Source organism: Cynoglossus semilaevis, chromosome 3 (assembly GCF_000523025.1).
Source record: "Cynoglossus semilaevis isolate Cse_v1.0 chromosome 3, Cse_v1.0, whole genome shotgun sequence".
In the NCBI taxonomy this organism is placed as follows: domain Eukaryota; kingdom Metazoa; phylum Chordata; class Actinopteri; order Pleuronectiformes; family Cynoglossidae; genus Cynoglossus; species Cynoglossus semilaevis.
Genome location: NC_024309.1, coordinates 345,943 through 365,784, shown reverse-complemented (window position 1 = coordinate 365,784; position 19,842 = coordinate 345,943). Strand labels below are relative to the sequence as shown.

The 19,842-nt window shown below is 38.9% G+C and overlaps 3 protein-coding genes across 3 annotated transcripts in view; 1 reads left to right on the top strand and 2 right to left on the bottom strand.

Annotated features, from left to right (window-relative positions):
* The first annotated feature begins 2,781 nt into the window (after positions 1 to 2,781).
* LOC103376849 (tubulin alpha-1B chain-like) lies at positions 2,782 to 4,758 on the top strand. The gene is made up of 4 exons (XM_008307382.3): positions 2,782 to 2,910; positions 3,054 to 3,276; positions 3,364 to 3,512; positions 3,604 to 4,758. Exons 1-4 carry the CDS (start codon positions 2,908 to 2,910, stop codon positions 4,579 to 4,581), a joined length of 1,353 nt encoding a protein of 450 aa, XP_008305604.1. The 5' UTR covers positions 2,782 to 2,907; the 3' UTR covers positions 4,582 to 4,758.
* Positions 4,759 to 7,366: 2,608 nt separating this feature from the next.
* On the bottom strand, positions 7,367 to 14,332 carry LOC103376852 (protein FAM92B-like; the record flags this gene model as incomplete). The annotated part of the gene is made up of 10 exons (XM_025054765.1): positions 14,070 to 14,332; positions 11,848 to 11,926; positions 11,534 to 11,768; positions 11,362 to 11,430; positions 10,329 to 10,430; positions 9,663 to 9,668; positions 9,466 to 9,570; positions 9,269 to 9,376; positions 7,518 to 7,724; positions 7,367 to 7,429 (listed from the first exon to the last, which is right to left on the bottom strand). Coding segments are annotated over exons 2-10 (912 nt in total), but the record flags the coding sequence as incomplete, so codon positions are not given.
* A 2,602-nt stretch (positions 14,333 to 16,934) lies between these two features.
* rsu1 (Ras suppressor protein 1) overlaps positions 16,935 to 19,842 on the bottom strand; it is a 9,229-nt gene continuing 6,321 nt past the window's right edge. The window contains exons 4-7 of the mRNA XM_017031401.2: positions 19,806 to 19,840; positions 19,445 to 19,559; positions 18,292 to 18,424; positions 16,935 to 17,727 (exon numbers count right to left, since the gene is read on the bottom strand). Of these exons, the coding sequence (XP_016886890.1) occupies positions 17,625 to 17,727; positions 18,292 to 18,424; positions 19,445 to 19,559; positions 19,806 to 19,840 (386 nt within the window). The 3' untranslated portion in view covers positions 16,935 to 17,624. The remainder of the gene's footprint in view (positions 17,728 to 18,291; positions 18,425 to 19,444; positions 19,560 to 19,805; positions 19,841 to 19,842) is intronic.

The window sequence follows — 19,842 nt, the reverse complement described above, 5'->3', positions numbered from 1 at the left end:
TAGAAATATAATAATAACCGGAATTCAGGATGTGGTTACTGCAGATAACACCAGTGTACAGATATTTATGCATGTTATAATTCCAAAGAGAAGTAATAAATAAAAGACTTGGGTAGTGTTTGGGCTTCTGAAAATGATTTAAACAGTAGGAAAGTAAATCTTGATTCCCAATGGATCAAAAGATTTACAGAACTTTTGCCACATAATTAAAAATGAATTAGAAATATCTGATGGAAATAAAAATTAGTGCACAGTTGAATCTGCACCTGATGTTTCTGACATTTCTAAAATGAAACATTAAACATTACAAACAGAAACATTTGACATCATGACAGCAGTCCTAAACAAACCTGAATATAATATATAACACTTTTGTTTAGGGCAATTGTAGAATAAATATCTAACGAGATTTTTTCTTTCTTGCATAATGTTTACATTTCTAATGTATTGAAGTATAAAAGAAGTATAAAATGGAATATGAAGTTATTTAAAGTGAAAATACATATGAAAAACTGTACTGCCACAGCTGTGCATTTGTGACATATTGTCCAATGCTGTAAATGTTTAACAAGAGACTGGCAAAAAAACAGATTGGTTGAAGGCAGTGTAAAATAAATATTTGATTATAATATTGTAAAGGAGGCCGTTTTTTTTTTTTTTTCAATTCTAGCCCTTGCTTTTGCTGTCGCCCGTTCAATCTGTTTGGAGCACCAGGAGCAGCCACGAGTAGTGAGACCCCCACCCCTCCCCACAGATAAAATCTCACTCCTACCAACTGAAAGTTGGCAATGCTAGCATAAAATGGATATGCTTACGGTGCGTAAAAACTGTTACACTGCAACTCACAACAGAGGACGCACTCTGGACCTGGTCATAACGGCCCGTCCACCAGTGTGTTCTCTGTTGTTGACTTGGCTGTGTTCGACCAGTACTGCATCTTTTTTTTTTTACCATCCCTCCTATTATGCATTCTAGTGAAACACAATGAGGAAACGCTACCTTACTTTTGAAGTGACATTTTGAAATTGAAGTGAAATTTTATTGAGACTTTACACAACTTCCCTTCTGTCAATTTACCTGATTTTATTGTTGACAATTTGAAACAATAAACTGAAGTCAAGCCTTGACTCTGTAGCGCCAAAGGTGACAAAACAGTTAAAGATAATCCTTTTGTTTAAATCTTGGCTTTAAAAAAAGCAATTTTGGGGAGACAACTAAGTGAGAGTGAATAATACACTAACCTGAAACCTTCCGGACTCAAATCCTTCATTAACCACCCAGGTGCCACTGCCCCAAAACTGCATTCCTTGACCAGGAATCAAGCCCAGGACGCAGCGGCGAGAGTGCCTAAATCTAACCACTAGACCACCAACTAACTTGGTCGCACAGGTGATACCAGTCTGCCATACGATTGACCGAGGTGCTCACACATCTTGCCATTGGGTCAGGGTGTGGTCACCTCTTGGATTAAGAGGTGAAACGTCTTCAAAAAGTGGCGCTTTGGCCCAGAGGCAATGTCTCTGTCATTGGTGTGGAACCCCAGGGTTCACCTCCTGGGCAAGTTCGAATCCCGGTTACGGCGGTTAATACCTTCCAGTGGACTCACCACCTGCAGGAAGGTTTGTGGGGTTGGTATGGTGCAATGTGATTTGGGTGGCGACTGCTACCCCCGCGACCCGGTAACGGATAAGCGGATGAAAATGGATGGATGGATGGATGGACGTCTTCAAAAAAGTGAGTTGAGTTGCCCTCTATTTATTCTCTTCATTCACACTATTTACATGCATCAAACCTCAACCACTCTGATGGGGATTGCAACAACCCATCAGACTCCTAACGGCTGTTAACACTTCCCCAGATGACCCCAACGTCCCACTCAACAGGAGGGACCTGAAACACACCTGTATCTTTTGTCACACCCACAGTATACAGTATTTTTGCTGTACCCCCCACCACCAGTTAGAACTGAGAGGTGAAACGTCTTGAGAAAATTTCATGTCAACCATCAGGCCTAAAACACAGGCACATAACAGGCACTAACACACACAAGCCTTTCATTTGACCCAGCTAAGCCCCCCTCTAAAGTGCACCACCATGGAAACTCAGCACAAAGGGAAGCAGAGCTTAAAAGCAGGCAAGCATTTTTGACCAGAATACCAATTAGACAGTGTGGGAAGGAAGCAGACAATAATTAAAACTGATGTCCTGTACACTGCGTTATTGTGAACGTGTGTGAGCTATACGTGTCTGGCAGCATGTCGCGGTAGTTGCATTCCAAGAGCCACCATGTAAACTTTCACCAAACACAGAAGCACAAACTTTACAGCTCAATGCTGTGTTTGATTTTCCTCCAGGTAAAGAAAGCTACCAGCGATGTCTTTTAGTTTATTTTATTATGCTATATTATTACTGTTCTTTTTTTTTTAGGTAAGAAAATGTTTTTATCACAAAAACGATGAAAATATCGGAAATAAAAAAAAAAAGATTTGCTATAAAATACCGTGATATAGTGAAACTCTCGCGAGAATGGAATAGGAAAAATCCACTATCTACGATGCCAAGTAATTCAGATAAAACAATACTTCCTAATACAGTCATTTTGAATAATTAAAGTTACTACTAACAACAATTATTCTCAGTCACTACAAACACACCAACTGACAACCACATTAGCTCTGCTAATAATGGCAACTTTTCTTGCCTTGCATATGTTGACTTTTGTGTCAAAGGTAAAAAACTTCCTTTGAGGTCTTTTATGTACTACAGCATATAACTGCCAGAAAGAGCAATCAATAAAGATCAGTTAAATACTAGAAAAAGAAGTTTGCTTTTCAGCTATCGCACAGGAGCAGAATACAAGTCTTTAAATTTGACTCTGAATTTACATTCTGCTAAACCACTGCAAACATGGTAACCTTTTTTCTTATCTTTGGGCAATATGGCAACGCAGTTACATTAAACTGGTCACAAGAAGTAATAAAGTAATAAAAGGCTAACTAAAGGAAAATACAGTATGAGGATATGAATTTTTTTCTTATCTTTCTTATCTACAGCGCGAGTGCATTTCCATCCATGTCGGTCAGGCTGGTGTCCAGATTGGCAATGCCTGCTGGGAGCTTTACTGCCTGGAACATGGGATCCAACCAGACGGACAAATGCCCAGTGACAACACTCTTGGAGGATCGGATAATTCATTCAACACTTTCTTTAGTGAGACCGGAGCTGGAAAACATGTTCCCAGAGCGGTATTTGTTGACTTGGAGCCAACTGTCATTGGTTAGTCATTACCATTTTTAGTACTATTCCATAAAGGTGTGAAAACAGATCAAAATGACTAACAAGATATCTATGTTATCTCTTAAGATGAGGTTCGCTCTGGTACATACCGCCAACTGTTCCATCCTGAGCAGCTAATCACTGGGAAGGAAGATGCAGCCAACAACTATGCTCGTGGACACTACACCATCGGCAAAGAGATCATTGACTTGGTGCTGGACAGGATTCGCAAATTGGTACGTTGTTTTAAATTTGATGTATCTAATCATTCCCTAAAGTACAATTCGAAAGTTGAATTCATTTCCCATCGTTCTCCTTTCTTTTCAGGCTGACCAGTGCACTGGTCTTCAAGGTTTCCTTGTTTTCCACAGTTTTGGAGGGGGAACTGGCTCTGGCTTCACTTCCTTGTTAATGGAACGATTGTCTGTTGACTATGGAAAGAAGTCCAAGCTGGAGTTTTCCATCTACCCCGCTCCCCAGGTGTCTACTGCTGTGGTAGAGCCTTACAACTCCATCCTGACTACCCACACCACTCTTGAACACTCTGACTGTGCTTTCATGGTTGACAATGAGGCTATTTATGACATATGTCGAAGAAACCTAGATATTGAGCGTCCCAGCTACACCAACCTGAACAGGTTGATGAGTCAGATTGTGTCCTCCATTACGGCCTCCCTACGCTTTGATGGTGCTCTTAATGTAGATCTGACAGAGTTCCAGACAAATTTAGTACCCTATCCTCGTATCCACTTTCCTATGGCCACATATGCCCCGGTCATTTCCGCAGAGAAGGCATACCATGAGCAGCTAACAGTGGCTGAAATTACAAATGCCTGCTTCGAGCCAGCCAATCAGATGGTCAAATGTGATCCTCGCCATGGCAAGTACATGGCTTGCTGCCTTTTGTATCGCGGTGATGTGGTGCCCAAGGACGTCAACTCTGCCATCGCAATAATAAAGACCAAGCGATCTATCCAGTTCGTGGACTGGTGTCCCACTGGTTTTAAGGTTGGTATAAACTACCAGCCACCCACAGTGGTTCCTGGTGGAGACTTGGCAAAGGTTCAGAGGGCTGTGTGTATGCTAAGCAACACAACTGCGATAGCAGAGGCCTGGGCTCGACTGGATCACAAGTTTGACTTGATGTATGCCAAGCGCGCCTTTGTCCACTGGTATGTAGGCGAAGGTATGGAGGAGGGAGAGTTTTCTGAGGCCAGAGAGGACATGGCAGCACTGGAGAAAGATTATGAGGAGGTGGGAGTTGACTCAGTGGAGGGAGAAGATGAGGGAGGAGAAGAATACTGAAAGGGGTAAATGGGTTTAAGCTCAACAAGACATGAGTTAGTGTTCTTATAGGTACATGCTGACTTCTAATTTGCGGTGTAATGTTGTCTTTGTAGAGCTGTTGAAATTCAAATTAAATTGTTAATGCATTTTAATCTATTGCAGATGTAAGAATAAAGTGCACTTTGTATCCAATAATTCCACTGTCTATCATTTATCTTTGCTCTTATTCATAATCGATATGCACATTATTATTTGCATGCAGAGTGGGATGTCAAAATACCATCTTAATTCAGTGGATGTTTTAACATCTGGTTATTAGACGTCAGAACAACTTCAATAAGAACAGGGCAGCTGGAGAGATGCATTAATATTGTTGAGGACAATGGTTTCACCAAAGTACGAAAAGCAACTAGCAACTAAGATACCGTAATGACTAAAATCCATCAACTCCATGGAAGGAACGTACACAGTTTTACATTTTTTTTGCAAAAATTTACATCATTTTCTTGACATTTTTTGATATGAATACACTTCTACTACGTTTTTATGTCCCCGAAATATACAGAAAAACGTATTGTAGAAATATTGAGAAATGACAATTTACTTCAATTTATCATGGTTGAATGACAGAATTATGTTTAAAAACCAGCAAGAATGTCATTCTCTATTTCTTCTGTTCAAAGATTTAGCATCCCGGCCTAACTTGTATTTGTATTCTTGTATTCATGCATGTAAGACCTGACAGCATTTGTGCCATGCCTGATTTCCTGTGCCAGACAAAAGCTCTGTTGAACCTGACCTTTGAAGAATACAAAACTCTGTGCTTTCATTGTAGCTACAACTGCTTTGGTTACCATGGAGATCCTGTGTTCCCTGCAGGACTACTTCCTACTGCTACGTCCCTTAAAGTTGTCTTCACCATTTGTTACTCTCCTCTGCTTTAAGAACTGTATTAATTAATAAGTAATGTGAAACAGAAGTGGAGCGTCTTACCATTTGACAACTGATGTGTCATAAAGGTGGCTCAGCGGTAACACCTTGTACAGTAACTGTATATGATAACATTCGCTAACAGTAAGAAAGTCATTTCTGTCCGGTTCATTTTGTCTGGACAGTAATCTATCATCTTGCTACAGTGATAGCCGGGTTACATATACAGTGTTCCCTCTCTATATCACGGTCCTCCTTTCGCCTCAGTACATTGCAGATTTGTTTTTTGACTCGGATCTCGTGACATTTTCGCTATATATTTTGGCTTTAAAAATGTGGATTCTCATTTTTAAATTGAGATATGCACATTTGAGAAAGATCGCTGGTAGATCGTTTACCTAGACGAGACTGTACACAGCATGCTATTGGCTAACACTATGCGTACTCTGTGCTATTGACTAATTGAGCATCCTCTTCTGTTCCTTATGCTGATTGGTTCATGCAATGTAGCATCTCTCAGCATCTCCCCTTGTCTGTCTGCCACTCTCATTCACTTCGCTCTGCGTCGCCATTATACAACTCTACTGTCCAGCATATAATCGTGCGGGAAAGGGTAATACAGTCTAGGGAGGAGCGCTTAAAAGCTGTCCACTGCTCCCCTTGGTGATGTGTTATGGCAGAGGCTCAGTTTCTTTGTATCCTCGTGGTACAATGACAACACAGACCACAAAATAAAAAATAAAAATAAATATTAAAATAACATTCTCGCCTCTACTTCATGCATTTCTTTGCATTGTAAACACAAGATTGTCGCTGTCCAGAGAACGCCATATTGTGTATTGTGCACGTGTGAAAATGGCATTGTTTATTGTTTTTTACTAATTTGCCCTTCAGAAGTGCCATTTAAGATTATTATTTTTATACGCTACAAAAAATCTGTGTTCCCATTAAATAAAATAAATCGTTTTACTACATGAATAATGGGACTGTGATTCGTTAATTGGTTAATAGATTCGAAAAGTCACATAAAATACTGCACACTGCAGCGCGTATCTCCGTATTGATCATTGATCACAAAAAAACAAAACAAAAAACAGTTCATTTGCGCACTTTTAAAAATGATATAATGTGTGTGACTCTGTGTTGTTTCATTTTAATTTAACCTGATGCCTATGCATTCTAAATAACATTATATGTAAAACATATAAATGTTGATGGTGAAATGGCGCTTTGGACCAGAGGCAATGTCTCTGTCATTGGTGTGAAAACCCAAGGTTCACCTCCTGCACAAGTTCGAATCCCGGTTAGGGCGGTTGGTACCTTCCAGTGGACTCACCACCCGCAGGAAGGTTTGGGGGGTTGGTACGGTGCATGAGTGACCCAGTAACGGATAAACGGATGAAAATGGATGGATGGATGGATGTTGACGGTGAACCTCAGTCTCACTTATTGGCAACTGGGATTAAGTCCAGCACTCCCACATAGCATTCTCTTCTGTAAATACCTGATTAATTCCTATACATCAGTCATTCTTAAATACATGAAAACATGACCCAAGACTGTTTCATGAAACAATAAGAGAAAAAAACAAAAAGAGATCATCAAAAAGGAATTTGAGGACAATAAAAAGAATATAAGATTGTAGATTGTAATTGAACCTTTTTTTGCATTTTTCCCCAAATGCTGTTTTATAGAAAAAGAAAGAAATTAATTGAATTAATTAAATTATAAAGGAAAATAATTTGGGTTAATATTGCCATCTGCGTATCCGGGGGTACTTCGTAGCTAAAGACTGTCGACTGGTGTGCTGATCCTCTTCCACCTCCGATTCACACATCTCCTCGACTTCTTCTTCCTCGTCTTCTTCCTCCTCTACTTCTTCTTCCTCGTCTTCTTCTTCCTCCAAACATCTTTGACGCTGTAAGATTTTATGACCCTAAAAACAGAGTCATGTCAAAATTAAATGAATCGTAGAACAGGCGTCATGCTAGCTTCACTGTGGCTTCAAAAGTATCAGAGCTCACTCGTTTTGCTCCTTCGTGGAGGTGGCCATGCTGCAGTCGGCTGCTATGGCCAGTGGGAGACTCCAGCATGGACCTAAGTCTTGGGCCTTTAGTAGAGGACAATGCATCACCGGTGTAGGTACTCAAGAGAGCAAATGAGTGACTGCTTGTAGTCATATCCAGATGCCCAGGCAGTGAGTCAGATATTTTGATGCTACCTGAAAAAGCCTGGCGATAGTGGGAAACACAGAATCATTAGGAAATTATACATATTATGCTTCTTTTTTTTTAAATGAACCGATGAAAAGCATTTATTTAAATATATTATACCATTTTTTTAAATGAACCCTTGTGGTGGATAAAAAAGCATTTATTTAAATATATTATACCCCCTTGGTCTTTATGTATGGTTTTAAGCACTTTGAAGAACTTTTAGGGAAGCTCTTTAAAATTTAAATCAGGGAACACTTTTTATTGATTACATGCAAGAGAAAGTGTCAACAACTTTCTAACGTCAAACTCTGAGCAAACGTACATCTATGAGTAGCAGTGTTGTTGATACACACCTGTCACATTAGTTCCAATTAGAGCTAAATCTCACCTATAAATCCAAAAAAAGTTACATCAAGGGCAACTGAACGGAGCAGGTTTCCTTTTTTAAGTTGTTTCACCTCTCATCCAAGGGGCTTTTTTTTTAGTTTTGACTGACTACTGGAAAGTTCTGGTATTTAGCCCTAGCGTATGCAACAACATAGAAGAGCCAGCTCCTCAGGGCAGGACTCAGCAATTCATTTACATCTTGAGGACAAGGAACACACTTTGTAGATGAGGATGTACATATCCTCGCTGGAGAAGACAGATGGTTTGAGAGAGGGGCAAGGGAGCCATTTACGTCAATCTGGAGAAACCATCTTTCAATAGAGGAGGAGAAATAAAACACAACCTTTCATCCATCTATAATGTCGTCCTGAATTCTCTCCCCCCAAAAACTCAACCCCCTCCCTGACAACAAGGCCAGAGTTTAATTTCAAAGGACACCCAGCCAAAAGTGTCGCTCAGGTGATACCTATTATGCCATAGGTATGGTATCATTCCCCATCCACACCTCTAACCTTGTGACTATATATTCCGTCCTCCTTAGAATAGGGTGTGGTCCAATTTGTAGTAGGGATACACTGATCGATTGGCCAGTCGATTCCCTTTTAATTTTGCGGGATTGGCAATCGGCAGATTTCTTTATGTGACATTGATCTTACCACCGCAAAGGTCTGAAAGTCAGCCACTGTGCTACTCTGCTGTGCAGTAAGAGAGGGCTGACTGACAGGCCCACTCACCAGGTATGGTCCTTCGGGCCTAGGTGACCCACCCCAGGGGTACCATTGGCAAATATATATAGTAGAGCCAGCTTCCTGTTTAGAATCAGGGATTAAGACTTTCTTAATAAATGTAGCCATAGCGGGTGTGGTGATGTAATAGCAAAAACTCCAAACGTCCATCGAGGGCATTGTAAACCAAGGACCCCTGTATAGCCCTTCTGATCTGATACCTGAGCCCAAATGCTCAACTTAACTTTGCACAACATGCCATAAACAGGGACACTATCAACTCAGCAACGACAACCTATGGCAAGTATCGGTATCAAACATGAAAAAGTTGTATTCAATACCTATAAAATGATTTTAAAAATAATTTTACATTTTACATACACCATACTAAAAAGTGAAAATCAAATATTTGGTTTTTAGGAACATTATTTTAAAAGTCTGAAATACCTCCGGATCCTTGTTTATGGCCTCTAGGTTGTGATATGTGCCTGTATAAATCTCCAGGGCTTTTGCGTGGAAAAGCATCTCAACGGTGATGAAGTCTGTGAAGATTCTCTGACAAACATAGAGAGAAACATACATTTAAAGTTTAATTTTGTGTCTGCCATAAGTTTGGGGGGTGTAAAGGAGAGAGACGGACTGACCTTGACATGCTCAAGTTTCTGCCTTTGAAAATCTGTAAAACTCTCCTCCAGGTGTCTGCCGCCTCGCTGGGCATTGTTGGACGCTTTCTGAGCACTGACTTCAGCCTGGTATAAAATGCGAAATACACACACACCAATGCCTGTGTAAAGAGCTCAAAGACTCAGCAATATAACTGACAATAAATCATTTACCTTACCTTAGACTGATAGGATGTGTCAAGAAAATCACAAAAATGGAATGTTTGAATCATTCTTTTGCACCAAAGTACAAGAAACATCAAAATTTAAAGTAAAAATAATTCCACAGTTTTTCATTTAAATGAATAGATTTAATGTCTTAGACTTGGAACTTAAAGTATTTTAAATGTGAGTTTACAAAGATTTTGAACATTACAATTGTTAGTGATTCACTTTGAGCTATTCCTTAAATCTGGCCCACTTTCCCAAAATTCTTTTGCTTGCTAAGGCTAACTTTTAACTATGTTTGCTATTCCTCTTGTCATTTTGTCCATTTTCTATCTAATGCAGTGGTCCTCAATTATTTTCTGTCATGCCCCCCCTTGGGGAATGAGATGTTTTCACACCCCTCTCTCATTCCCCCATGCCCCTCCGACCCACACCCCCGCAACTTGAAATACTATTGAGGACCTGTAAATCTTTATCTGTACAAACCACTATATGAGTTGCTGCCACCTAGTGACTGGAGGCTTGTTATCGTTCAAGCATTACAGCAGTGGTACATTTATGTCAACCATGCCATATTCCATGGGAAACCCATGGTTTATTTAATTGATGTCAATGAAACAAATGTGCTACAAGTATGTAGGGAATTAGAGACATCAAACATGTAAAAAGAAGGATACAATACTTTGTCGATCCGCAGGGTTTCTCAGTCGGATTCTGTCCAGCTTCTGCAACTCTTTCACCTCTCTGTTCAAATCACTTCGGAATCTTTTCAATTCAACCTGTAAGGCAGACACACCGTTAGTCAACACTCAGCCTAGTACCAAAAAATTGCTGCAGTATTTTCTCGACGAGGCAGAGTGGTTTTCTAATTATAAGACATCATCTTTCCTATTTACAATACATGTAGCATAATTTCTGGACTATAGGGTGCAATATAAGCCGCACCCACTAAATTTAAAAATAAAAAAATAATTGTACATATATAGGCCGCACTTCTCTACAAGCCGCAGGTGTCCATGTTGTAACATGGGATATTTACACAGAAAGATTTTTTTCTTTGAACTAAATAAACGCTTTTTTTTCCCGAACCGTGCATGTTACACGTTAGCTCTTTCCTACTTCGGCGTCCCGACCGTAGTTGGAATGCACTGGGGAGACTTAGTGATCTGCTCCAGGGCCAACGCTAACATTAGCATCGGGGCTAACTACCTTCACTTTGTGCTTGTCCGCACAGAGCTAAACAGAAACAGGGAAGGTGGGGTCTTTACGGGCAGTGGTGGCTTAGTGATTAAGGAAGTTACGGTAGTCTGTCTGTTTTATAATCAACCTAAACATAAACAATTCTATTATTACTTAGTGAAATACGATTATCTCAAAGTACATAATACAAACATGTTACTCAATGTAATGAATACGTTAATGAATGTTAGTCAAACAAACCTACTGTGAGGGAACATCTCGGCTGAAAAAACAACAGCGATGAAATAAGTAAGTTATCAATCTCTAACACAATCAAATCGGCAATCAATTATTTACTTCTGCTATATTTCAATAACATGTTTGCCAGTTTAATATAATTTGCTTTTTATAATCTGTATATAAAATATGTATATTTCCGCAAAGAAAAATGTCACACAAGAAAGACTAACGGTCACTATACAGTAACCTCTTGCTAATGCAGGTTCAAATTTAAAATATCTCCAAACTCACCTCTTTGTTTTTGATGATGTCTCCGTACCCTTTCATCGGAGCCACAACTCTTGTCTCTAGTCTCTCTACCTGAGATGGTAAGAGTTTAGATTCATTGTTTTTAAACAAAGGCCTTAAGTTGAAAAGGACGATGATTGTACAGAAACAGCAGCCAACAAGCAGGGTTTCTGACCTGAGCCTGTCTGTAATCCTGGACAATAGCTAGGTCTTCTGCAAAGTTCCTAAGGCTCATCTGGAGCTCTGGTCCCTCTGAGCTAGAGTAGTCAAAGAGCTGGGCCACCAACTGGTCCGCCTTATCGCGAAGCTTGGCTGTCTTTCTGGTGTAGGAGCCCATGAGGTTGCAAATGTCACCCAGATGCTTTTTAGCATGTTTTACTTTCTGCTCTAGGCTCTTCACCTGAAAATCCCTGTGTGACAGTGAACGTAACACATGATAAATATGTACATTTGTGTTTGTTTGTGAGTGTATGTGTGAGAGATTCATACCTGGAGAAGCTATTCATTTTTTTGTTCCTTTGTCAGTCCTGCTACCCTTTTGTTTACCTTAGCTCCCGCTCACCTGTACCTGGAAACGGGAGACTTTTGCTTTGGAAACAGCAACAATGGTTTTATGGTGTAAGTAATGCTCTCGGCCAGACGATGGCAGCATAGTACACTTAATGGGTCTCTAGACCAGGCTTCACTTCGCTCTCAGCGTCTTCACTACATGGTCTTCAGGTCTAAAGAGTAGCAAAAACAAGCATCACTAACATTTTGCAAATAATAGGCTCACCTCCAGTGACGGGTATAAAAAAAATTGCTGCAGTATTTTCTCGACGAGGCAGAGTGGTTTTCTAATTATAAGACTTCATCTCCCCGTATTTACAATACATGTAGCATAATTTCTGGACTATAGGGTGCAATACAAGCCGCACCCACTAAATTTAAAAAGAAAAAAATAATTGTACATATATAGGCCGCACTTACACAGAAAGATTTTTTTTCTTTGAACTAAATAAATGCTTTTTTTTTCCCGAACCGTGCATGTTACACGTTAGCTCTTTCCTACTTCGGCGTCCCGACCGTAGTTGGAATGCACCGGGGAGACTTAGTGATCTGCTCCAGGGCCAATGCTAATATTAGCTCCGGGCTAACTGCCTTCACTTTGTGCTTGTCCGCACAGAGCTAAACAGAAACAGGGAAGTTGGGGTCTTTATGGGCAGTGGTGGCTTGTGCATTCCGCTGGACAACATACATGTGCAATATATGTCAACACTATAGTTTTTACCTAGACTCTTTTTATATTTATTTTCTGTATATAATTTATCTTGCTTTCTCTTTTCTCTTTTTTGCACTAAGACTGCTTTTTGCACTGCATTAGAAATTTTGTTGTACTGAAAGTATAGTGACAATAAAGACATTCTATTCTATTCTATTCTATTCTATTCGTTTCTGTTCCCTGGTAGAGTATATGATTTCTTATCAGAATAAGACTGACGACTCATGGTTATTGATTGGGTTTAAAGAAACGGTCCCACTTCCGTTTCCTCAACCACAATGCCTTCACTGCCCCCAAATGGCCATTTATGGTCAAAGAGCTATGTTTACCCTTTTAAAACCATAACGATGGCAGAAACTACCCCCCTTTTTGGCCTGATAACACGCTCACTGCGTTAAGTAAGTTGATAAAATCAACTTTGAATGGCTACTGAAGCTAACCACCCCCTAACCTGAGATCTGTTTGTCTGTTTATAATCAGTGTGTTTCTATCAAAGGTCAGGGTGTTTCACTGGCATTTTTGGGATTCTGAGTCATGAGGAAAGTAAATCAATTCTCAAATGATCTGTGGAAAGGAATTGAGGCTGCCAATCAGCTTCTGTTGAAACCAAACCATGGTGAGGTAGACTGACTTTTTCAAAAGTTGCTCGACATGCAAGGAAAACCCCAATAGTACTTGAGCTGAAATACATTTTCAAAAATTAATTTAAATAGGGAAATGGGCTGCATGTTTGAGTTGCCAGAAGAAAGCCATTACTATGCCAGTACCACAAAGTATCTTGCTTACAATACGCCAAACAGCAACGGAACTAGCCACAACCATAAGCATTACATTTGGAGAGTAGTCAACAAGGCATGATGTAAGGTACAGCATTCCTACTGTGAAACACGGAGGCGGATTGCTGATGTTTTGGAGAAGTGTGAGGTACAAAAGGCACAGGAGACTTGGTCAAAATTAATGACAAGATGAATGCATCCGTTATCAGAAAATACTGGAGAAGAAATTTGCACTCATCAGAACTAAAGATGGGCATTGAACGTTCCAACATAGAACGACAGAAAACACAAGGCCAAGTCGACCTATCATTGGCTACGGCAGAAAAAAGTAAAGGAGTGGTCATCTCAGTCTTCTGACCTCAATATCAACACTGGAGATTTTACCATCTGAGAATATAAAGAGCCTCATCCACAACTACCACAAAAGACTTCAAGATGTCATTGATGTTACATAGGCCATATGCGGTTTTAAGAACTTTTGATCATGGTCATTTGAGTAGTTTGTGTTGTTGTTATGATTTAAAAACAATAAACACAATTCATCCGACCGTTAACCATGAGTGTCCAAGAAATCATAAATTCTGCATGGGTATGTAATCTTATGAGCTTAACTGTACATGTTTCTAATATTAGTAGATTAAAGGCTTGGGTAATACTTACTTTAATATACTTACTTTTATACTTGATTACTCTATTACTCATGCTCACGCACATAAGAATCTTTGATTGTCAGAATCCATTGATTGGTTGTGGTTATTTCTTAAAATATCCTCTGTTGTCTTCTCTGAGAGGAAATAATTCCATTTCACTAAGACATCAATCAAGATAAAAGACTTTAAAGGTAAAAACAAACACATCTCTAAAATATGCAAACCGACTTTTACGTTTTACATACATTTCATACATTTTAGTTTCCACACTCAACCACCCTGAAATACCAGATAGTTTGCCCAAAATTTTTGACCTCATGAAAGTAGCTATTAGCTGAATATTCCTCCCGCCAGTTCCATAGTGTAGCGGTTAGCATACCTGCCTTGGAAGCTGAGAGTGCTGGGTTTGATTCCCTGAGGAACCACATGCTGGGGATAGCCTGTTAACAGCATATGTGCTGTTAACACAAGACTTTCCCAAACATGGGATCAATATATATATATTTTCATACAGGAAAGACCAGATAATTGTACAAATGCAACAAAATATATGGCCTCTGATTATATTGCAATAATAAAAAATGTTAAAAAAAAGGAGAAAATTAAAATAACATCACACTTTTTTTTCTTTAAAAGTAACCGATTTAAATGCACAGAAAACGTACGAAAACAGGAATGGCCTGTAACGCGCTGCATTAGAATTCACGTAAATAATAAATTCTGTAACTGCTAAGCGTTGCTTATTTCAAACACCTAAAAAGAACGGTTGGTTGGATGATGAGATGGTGTGAATCAACAGATAATAGATGTTTGTTATTCTGTATCTTCTGCCTGACTTTGAGATGTATCTTGCACAATTCTCAACAACGACGGTCCTACATCATTTAGAAAAGCAAAAATACTCAAACATCTTACAGTGCTTGCTAGCCTTGTCTGCCTAAATGAATTATTAATAAACATAAGGACTAGTTGCTATAAGTAGTCCTTAGGTTTATTTATTATTATTTGCGTAATAAACTGTATTTTCGGTACTATAAGTTGCACTTTTTTCATCCTTTGCTTAGGTTTGCGACTTATACTCAGGTGCAACTATATATTAAAATATATAATTTCACGTTTGTTATTTTCACTCTAGTATCTGCTGCTCATGTACCACCAGAAATTTACATGTTCGTTATTTTCACGCTGACAACCATTAGACGGCTCTGTAGCTGGCTGGTGCCACATACTCCGGAGTGACTTACATTTTTTTTATCTCCTTCATTATGCATTTTTTTGGCTGGTGTGACTTATACAAACAGAAAATAGAGTAAATGTGCAAAATTATAAAAGTTTATTCAAATTCAAATAAAACATTTTGGAAACAAAATGAAAATAATGAAAGAAACAAATGTTGCTCATTCACAGAGAGAAATTCTTGATTCTTGAAGGTTCTTGATTCATTGACAATAAATCCTGCTTTGGAAAAAAAAAAACACGTTCAAAAGGTCCAGGGTTCACCACCTGGGCAAGATAAAATCCAAATTAGGGCGGTTGGTACCTTCCAGTGGACTCACCACCCGCAGGAAGGTTTAGAGGGGTTGGTACGGTGCAGTGTGATTTGGGTGGCAACTGCTGCCCCCGCAACCCGGTAATGGATAAGAGGATGAAAATGGATGGATGGATGGACGGATGGCCATTCAAAAGGTGTGGAGCAGTCGCTTTGCTACTCGAGCCAGGCTTGGGTTGCTGTCTTGATGTTTTTCCACAGCAAAAACTGTGGCTCTGAGTGGTTGGCCACCCCTGGTGTACTGTATATCCCGAGTGCTGCCTGCCTGATATTGTTGGCTTGTTCGGCAACTGAGTTATGGTAAGACAACTGAGGCAATTTTTGTGTCAAAAATTTTGTTCAGGAGATGTTGAAAAGGAAGTCGTTGTTCAAAAAGGGAAGAAGTGCGACAACCGAGGTTCCACTGTAAATGGAAATGACTGGATTATAATTAAATAAAGTGAATTGTTAACTATTTTACTGCAGCCTAGCGATGGGAAGACCGACTCTTTTTATTGATTCGAATCTTTGACTCTCGAACAGTAAAATGAACGAGTCGTGAATGAATCTTGAACTAATCATTTCATTCGTTTTGCAGCAGGTGGCGCTTTTGCCCTATTGTGGGCGTTGTAAAGAAGGCTGCGGTTCTCCGACACTAAATAAGGCAACATGGTTTGCTTCAGCTGACAAAGTCTACAAAGTTCACAAAATGCCATAAGTAATTAAAACCATATGAAAGGCTAAGAAATAAAAACACAGCACAATGTGAAGATGAATGAGAGCAAAGAGACCCGAGCTCTTTGTCACGTGACAAATGAAACGAATCTGCGAGAACGAGGCGAAAGATTAGTTCACAGCAAAAGATTAGTTCACGGCGAAAGATTAGTTCACGGAGAATGATTCGTTCACAGCGAAAGATTCGTTCACAGAGAATGATCCGTTCAGAGTGATTCGTTTGCAATGAAAGATTAGTTCACAGTGAAAGATTAGTTAGCAGAGAGTGATTTGTTCGCAGTGAGTGATTAGTTCGCAGTGAGTGATTTGTGAGTGATTCGTGAGTTCAATATGAATAAATATTTAATATGACTCGAGTAGTCACGAGTCACGAATCTTTCATATGACTCGGGAGTCACGACTCATTTGAAAGATTCGTTCATTTTGAACGAATCACTCGCGAACGACACATCACTACTGCAGCCCACTACCACATGATCCACAGACAGATCTGCAGACCGGGGGTTGAGAACCCCTGATATATGGGATTTAAAAAAAAAAGCAGTCATTACATCTTTACAAGAACACAGTTTGGCCAAACTCACCATACAAGCGGAAAATGAATAAAAACCACAAACTACACTGACTTGCAAATGTAAAGATGAAAGTTTATTGACATTTTTTTCTTATTTAACAAACTCTTTTTGCAAAATGACCTAATGTGACATATAGATTTCCTTAAATAATTTCAGTCAGATCTGTAATGCGGTTATACATACAACTAACACATTAACATACGAAATAATAACATATAAAGTAAGAACCAAGACGGTGAAGTATTAATAGTTAGACTGTGAGAAGCAGATAACACCATGTATATTTATTATTTCTCTATCTACATGGCGTTAACACCTCTTGCCAACTGTCATGAGGAACACACACGCTTACCCTAGCATAGAAACCTTTTGGCTTGTAGCATTCTGTAGGTCTTTTATTGCAATCTGTTGCTTGGAAAGAAAATAACTTTTGCAAAATATTCAGCACATATGTGAGCATTAAAAAAAAAGCTGCATTTCTTTCTTGCATTTTAACTTTGTAAGTTACGTTCATCACTCAAAATGAATTTACATAGTTGCTATAGGGAAACATGTTTTATGTTACCCCAAAGACAACACAGTTGTGTTTAACTTGAGGCTAATTACTTAGATAAATCAAGTCAACAACACACGCAAAATCAAATATACAGTATATAATGTCCGTATCATAAAAAAGTGAAAAAAAGGACCATACACAGAATCTGGTCATTCAAGGGGGATGCTTACCACTCCCTCTTTTCTTCACTTGTTCTTGGCAGCAAGTGGTTTACGGCTTATTTTCTTACTTTTGTCATTATTCTTCTTCGGAGGTTCTGGGTTGGCCTGCATGTGTCTTCCATAGAGACTGCAATGATAAAAGAGAGGAACAAAGCTTTTTTTAATGACATAATCAATTTTCAAGTTGAGTCGAGTGAGTTACATTATTAGTATCTTAAAATATGTTATTTTTTGTTAGTAACTAATATAATTAATTAAAATATATTTTCATGCATGACGGTCACTACAGTGGACAGCTATTAAAATGTCATTTTCTATGATAAGAATAGTTTAAAATCTTTACTTGTATCTCAAAAATGTGCTCGAAGGCTAGCTCGTATCTCGGAATACTCGTATGTCGGCATGCTTGTATCTCGAGGTTCCACTATATTTTATTGACGGTATTTATTGTTTTATATGGCTTTGTTACTTTGCTTACAATACTAAGCCATCTATAATCTATATTATATTATTAATTATATATATAATATATTATTAATATTAATTATATCATCTATAATATACCTGTGTAATCAACCAAATGTTTCACATTCCCTCTGCAGTACCTCTGTAGACACCTTGTGGGGTTTCACGTTGACAGCAAACATGTTGGTGATACGTATTGTGATCAGGTCTGTGTGTGTGTACTTACTACTTGTAGGTCTCTGAGCGCACATATTCAAAAACATGGGAGACACCCAGCTGGAATTGGTCTGCAATTGGCGTGACCCACGGATTATTCTCTGCTTTAAACACCTGTTTCGGACCAGTCAGATCCAGGTTTCCTGAAAAAAGTAAAAAAAAAAACAAACAAAAAAAAAACACAAAATCAAAAATAATCACTTTTCTATACTCTGCACTAAACCTAACACATCTGAATCAGAGGCTGGTGGTCATAATAAATGTACCCATCTATCTTATAAACAGTATTTTTAAACTGAAACAACTACACCCCGTGGACCAGATACACTGGTATGACTTATGGTTAACACTGATTTAAATCCTTCTGTTTCATGCATTGCAATGAGTTCGTTGCAATTCCAGTTAATGCTGCTAGAGGGTGGTGTCAATCAAATGTGCCAAATTTTCTTTGAAGGTTTAGGTTTAATCTTGTACTTTTCATTTATATTATTTCGCACAAACATTCTACCATCCAACATTTCGGCCAACTGTGGCCAATGTGAATGTTTTTCACAAAGAAAACCCTAGAGTACTTTACATATTCACAGGACCAGACAAAATCATCATATCATATCTAATCATATATAAAACACAGCTAACTGTGTGAAAAGGGTGTCTGTAGCTCATGACTGCTCTTTGCCAGGGATGTGAATTTCATAGTTTCTAGCTTGAAAATTTAACTGGATTGAGATTTTTCCCACATTACCAGGTACAATCCTTGGTTCTAGGTTCTTCAACAGACACTGAAAAACCACAAGAATTGCATTCGGTGGGTGTGTAATTGACTGCACAGTCTTTTAGCTGTTTCATGTAAACAATGAAGGGGAAAAATAAGCCATTTGTGAACAAAATGTAAGGCTTGTGGAAAAGAACTTAGAAAAAATGATTTAGTTTTACAAATTTTAAATTTAAGTCCTGAAGACATCCTGATTATGAAAATCTGTAATCAAACCAACATCAAATGTTGTATTGTTTGCTGTCTGCACAGGAAATGGTTTATCTAATTTAAACAAGGATTTTAGAGCCGAGGGACTTTGTCAGTGTTATATGTAACTCTGCATTGCTCCTTAATGGGCATGAGGAAACGCTGAGCCATGGGGAAAAAGGCTGGTGGGATGTTCTACCAAGTTCAGGTGGGAGGACAGTCAGTCTGTTTCCCTGGATGTGCAGCTCTTTCAGTTGAATCAACTCCCCAATTTCCTTCGGCAACGAGATGAGATCATTATCCCTTAAACTCAGCTGGAAAACACGAAGAAAAGAAAGGCAATGAAGATTAAAACATTTATTTCTGTTTATTTATTTCGCAGCTACCTCATTTCAACTGAACTTACAATCGATTTATTTATATCTCAAATGTATTCATTCATCTCAAATCTGTCCACATGTAACCCACTGGTAAGATGTTTATTGCTAGGACAATGTTAAATTTGATCTTTGTGTCACACAAGGCGAATCGACAACATAAATACTGAGATGCAAACTTACAATATGCAACTTGGTCAGCTTCTCAATGTCAGCAGGA

Excerpts from the sequence above, each read along its gene's own strand:
- LOC103376849 (XM_008307382.3), top strand. Across the intron at positions 3,277-3,363 it reads CTTGGAGCCAACTGTCATTG|ATGAGGTTCGCTCTGGTACA; the intron begins GTTAGTCATTAC and ends TTATCTCTTAAG. Across the intron at positions 3,513-3,603 it reads TGGACAGGATTCGCAAATTG|GCTGACCAGTGCACTGGTCT; the intron begins GTACGTTGTTTT and ends CTTTCTTTTCAG.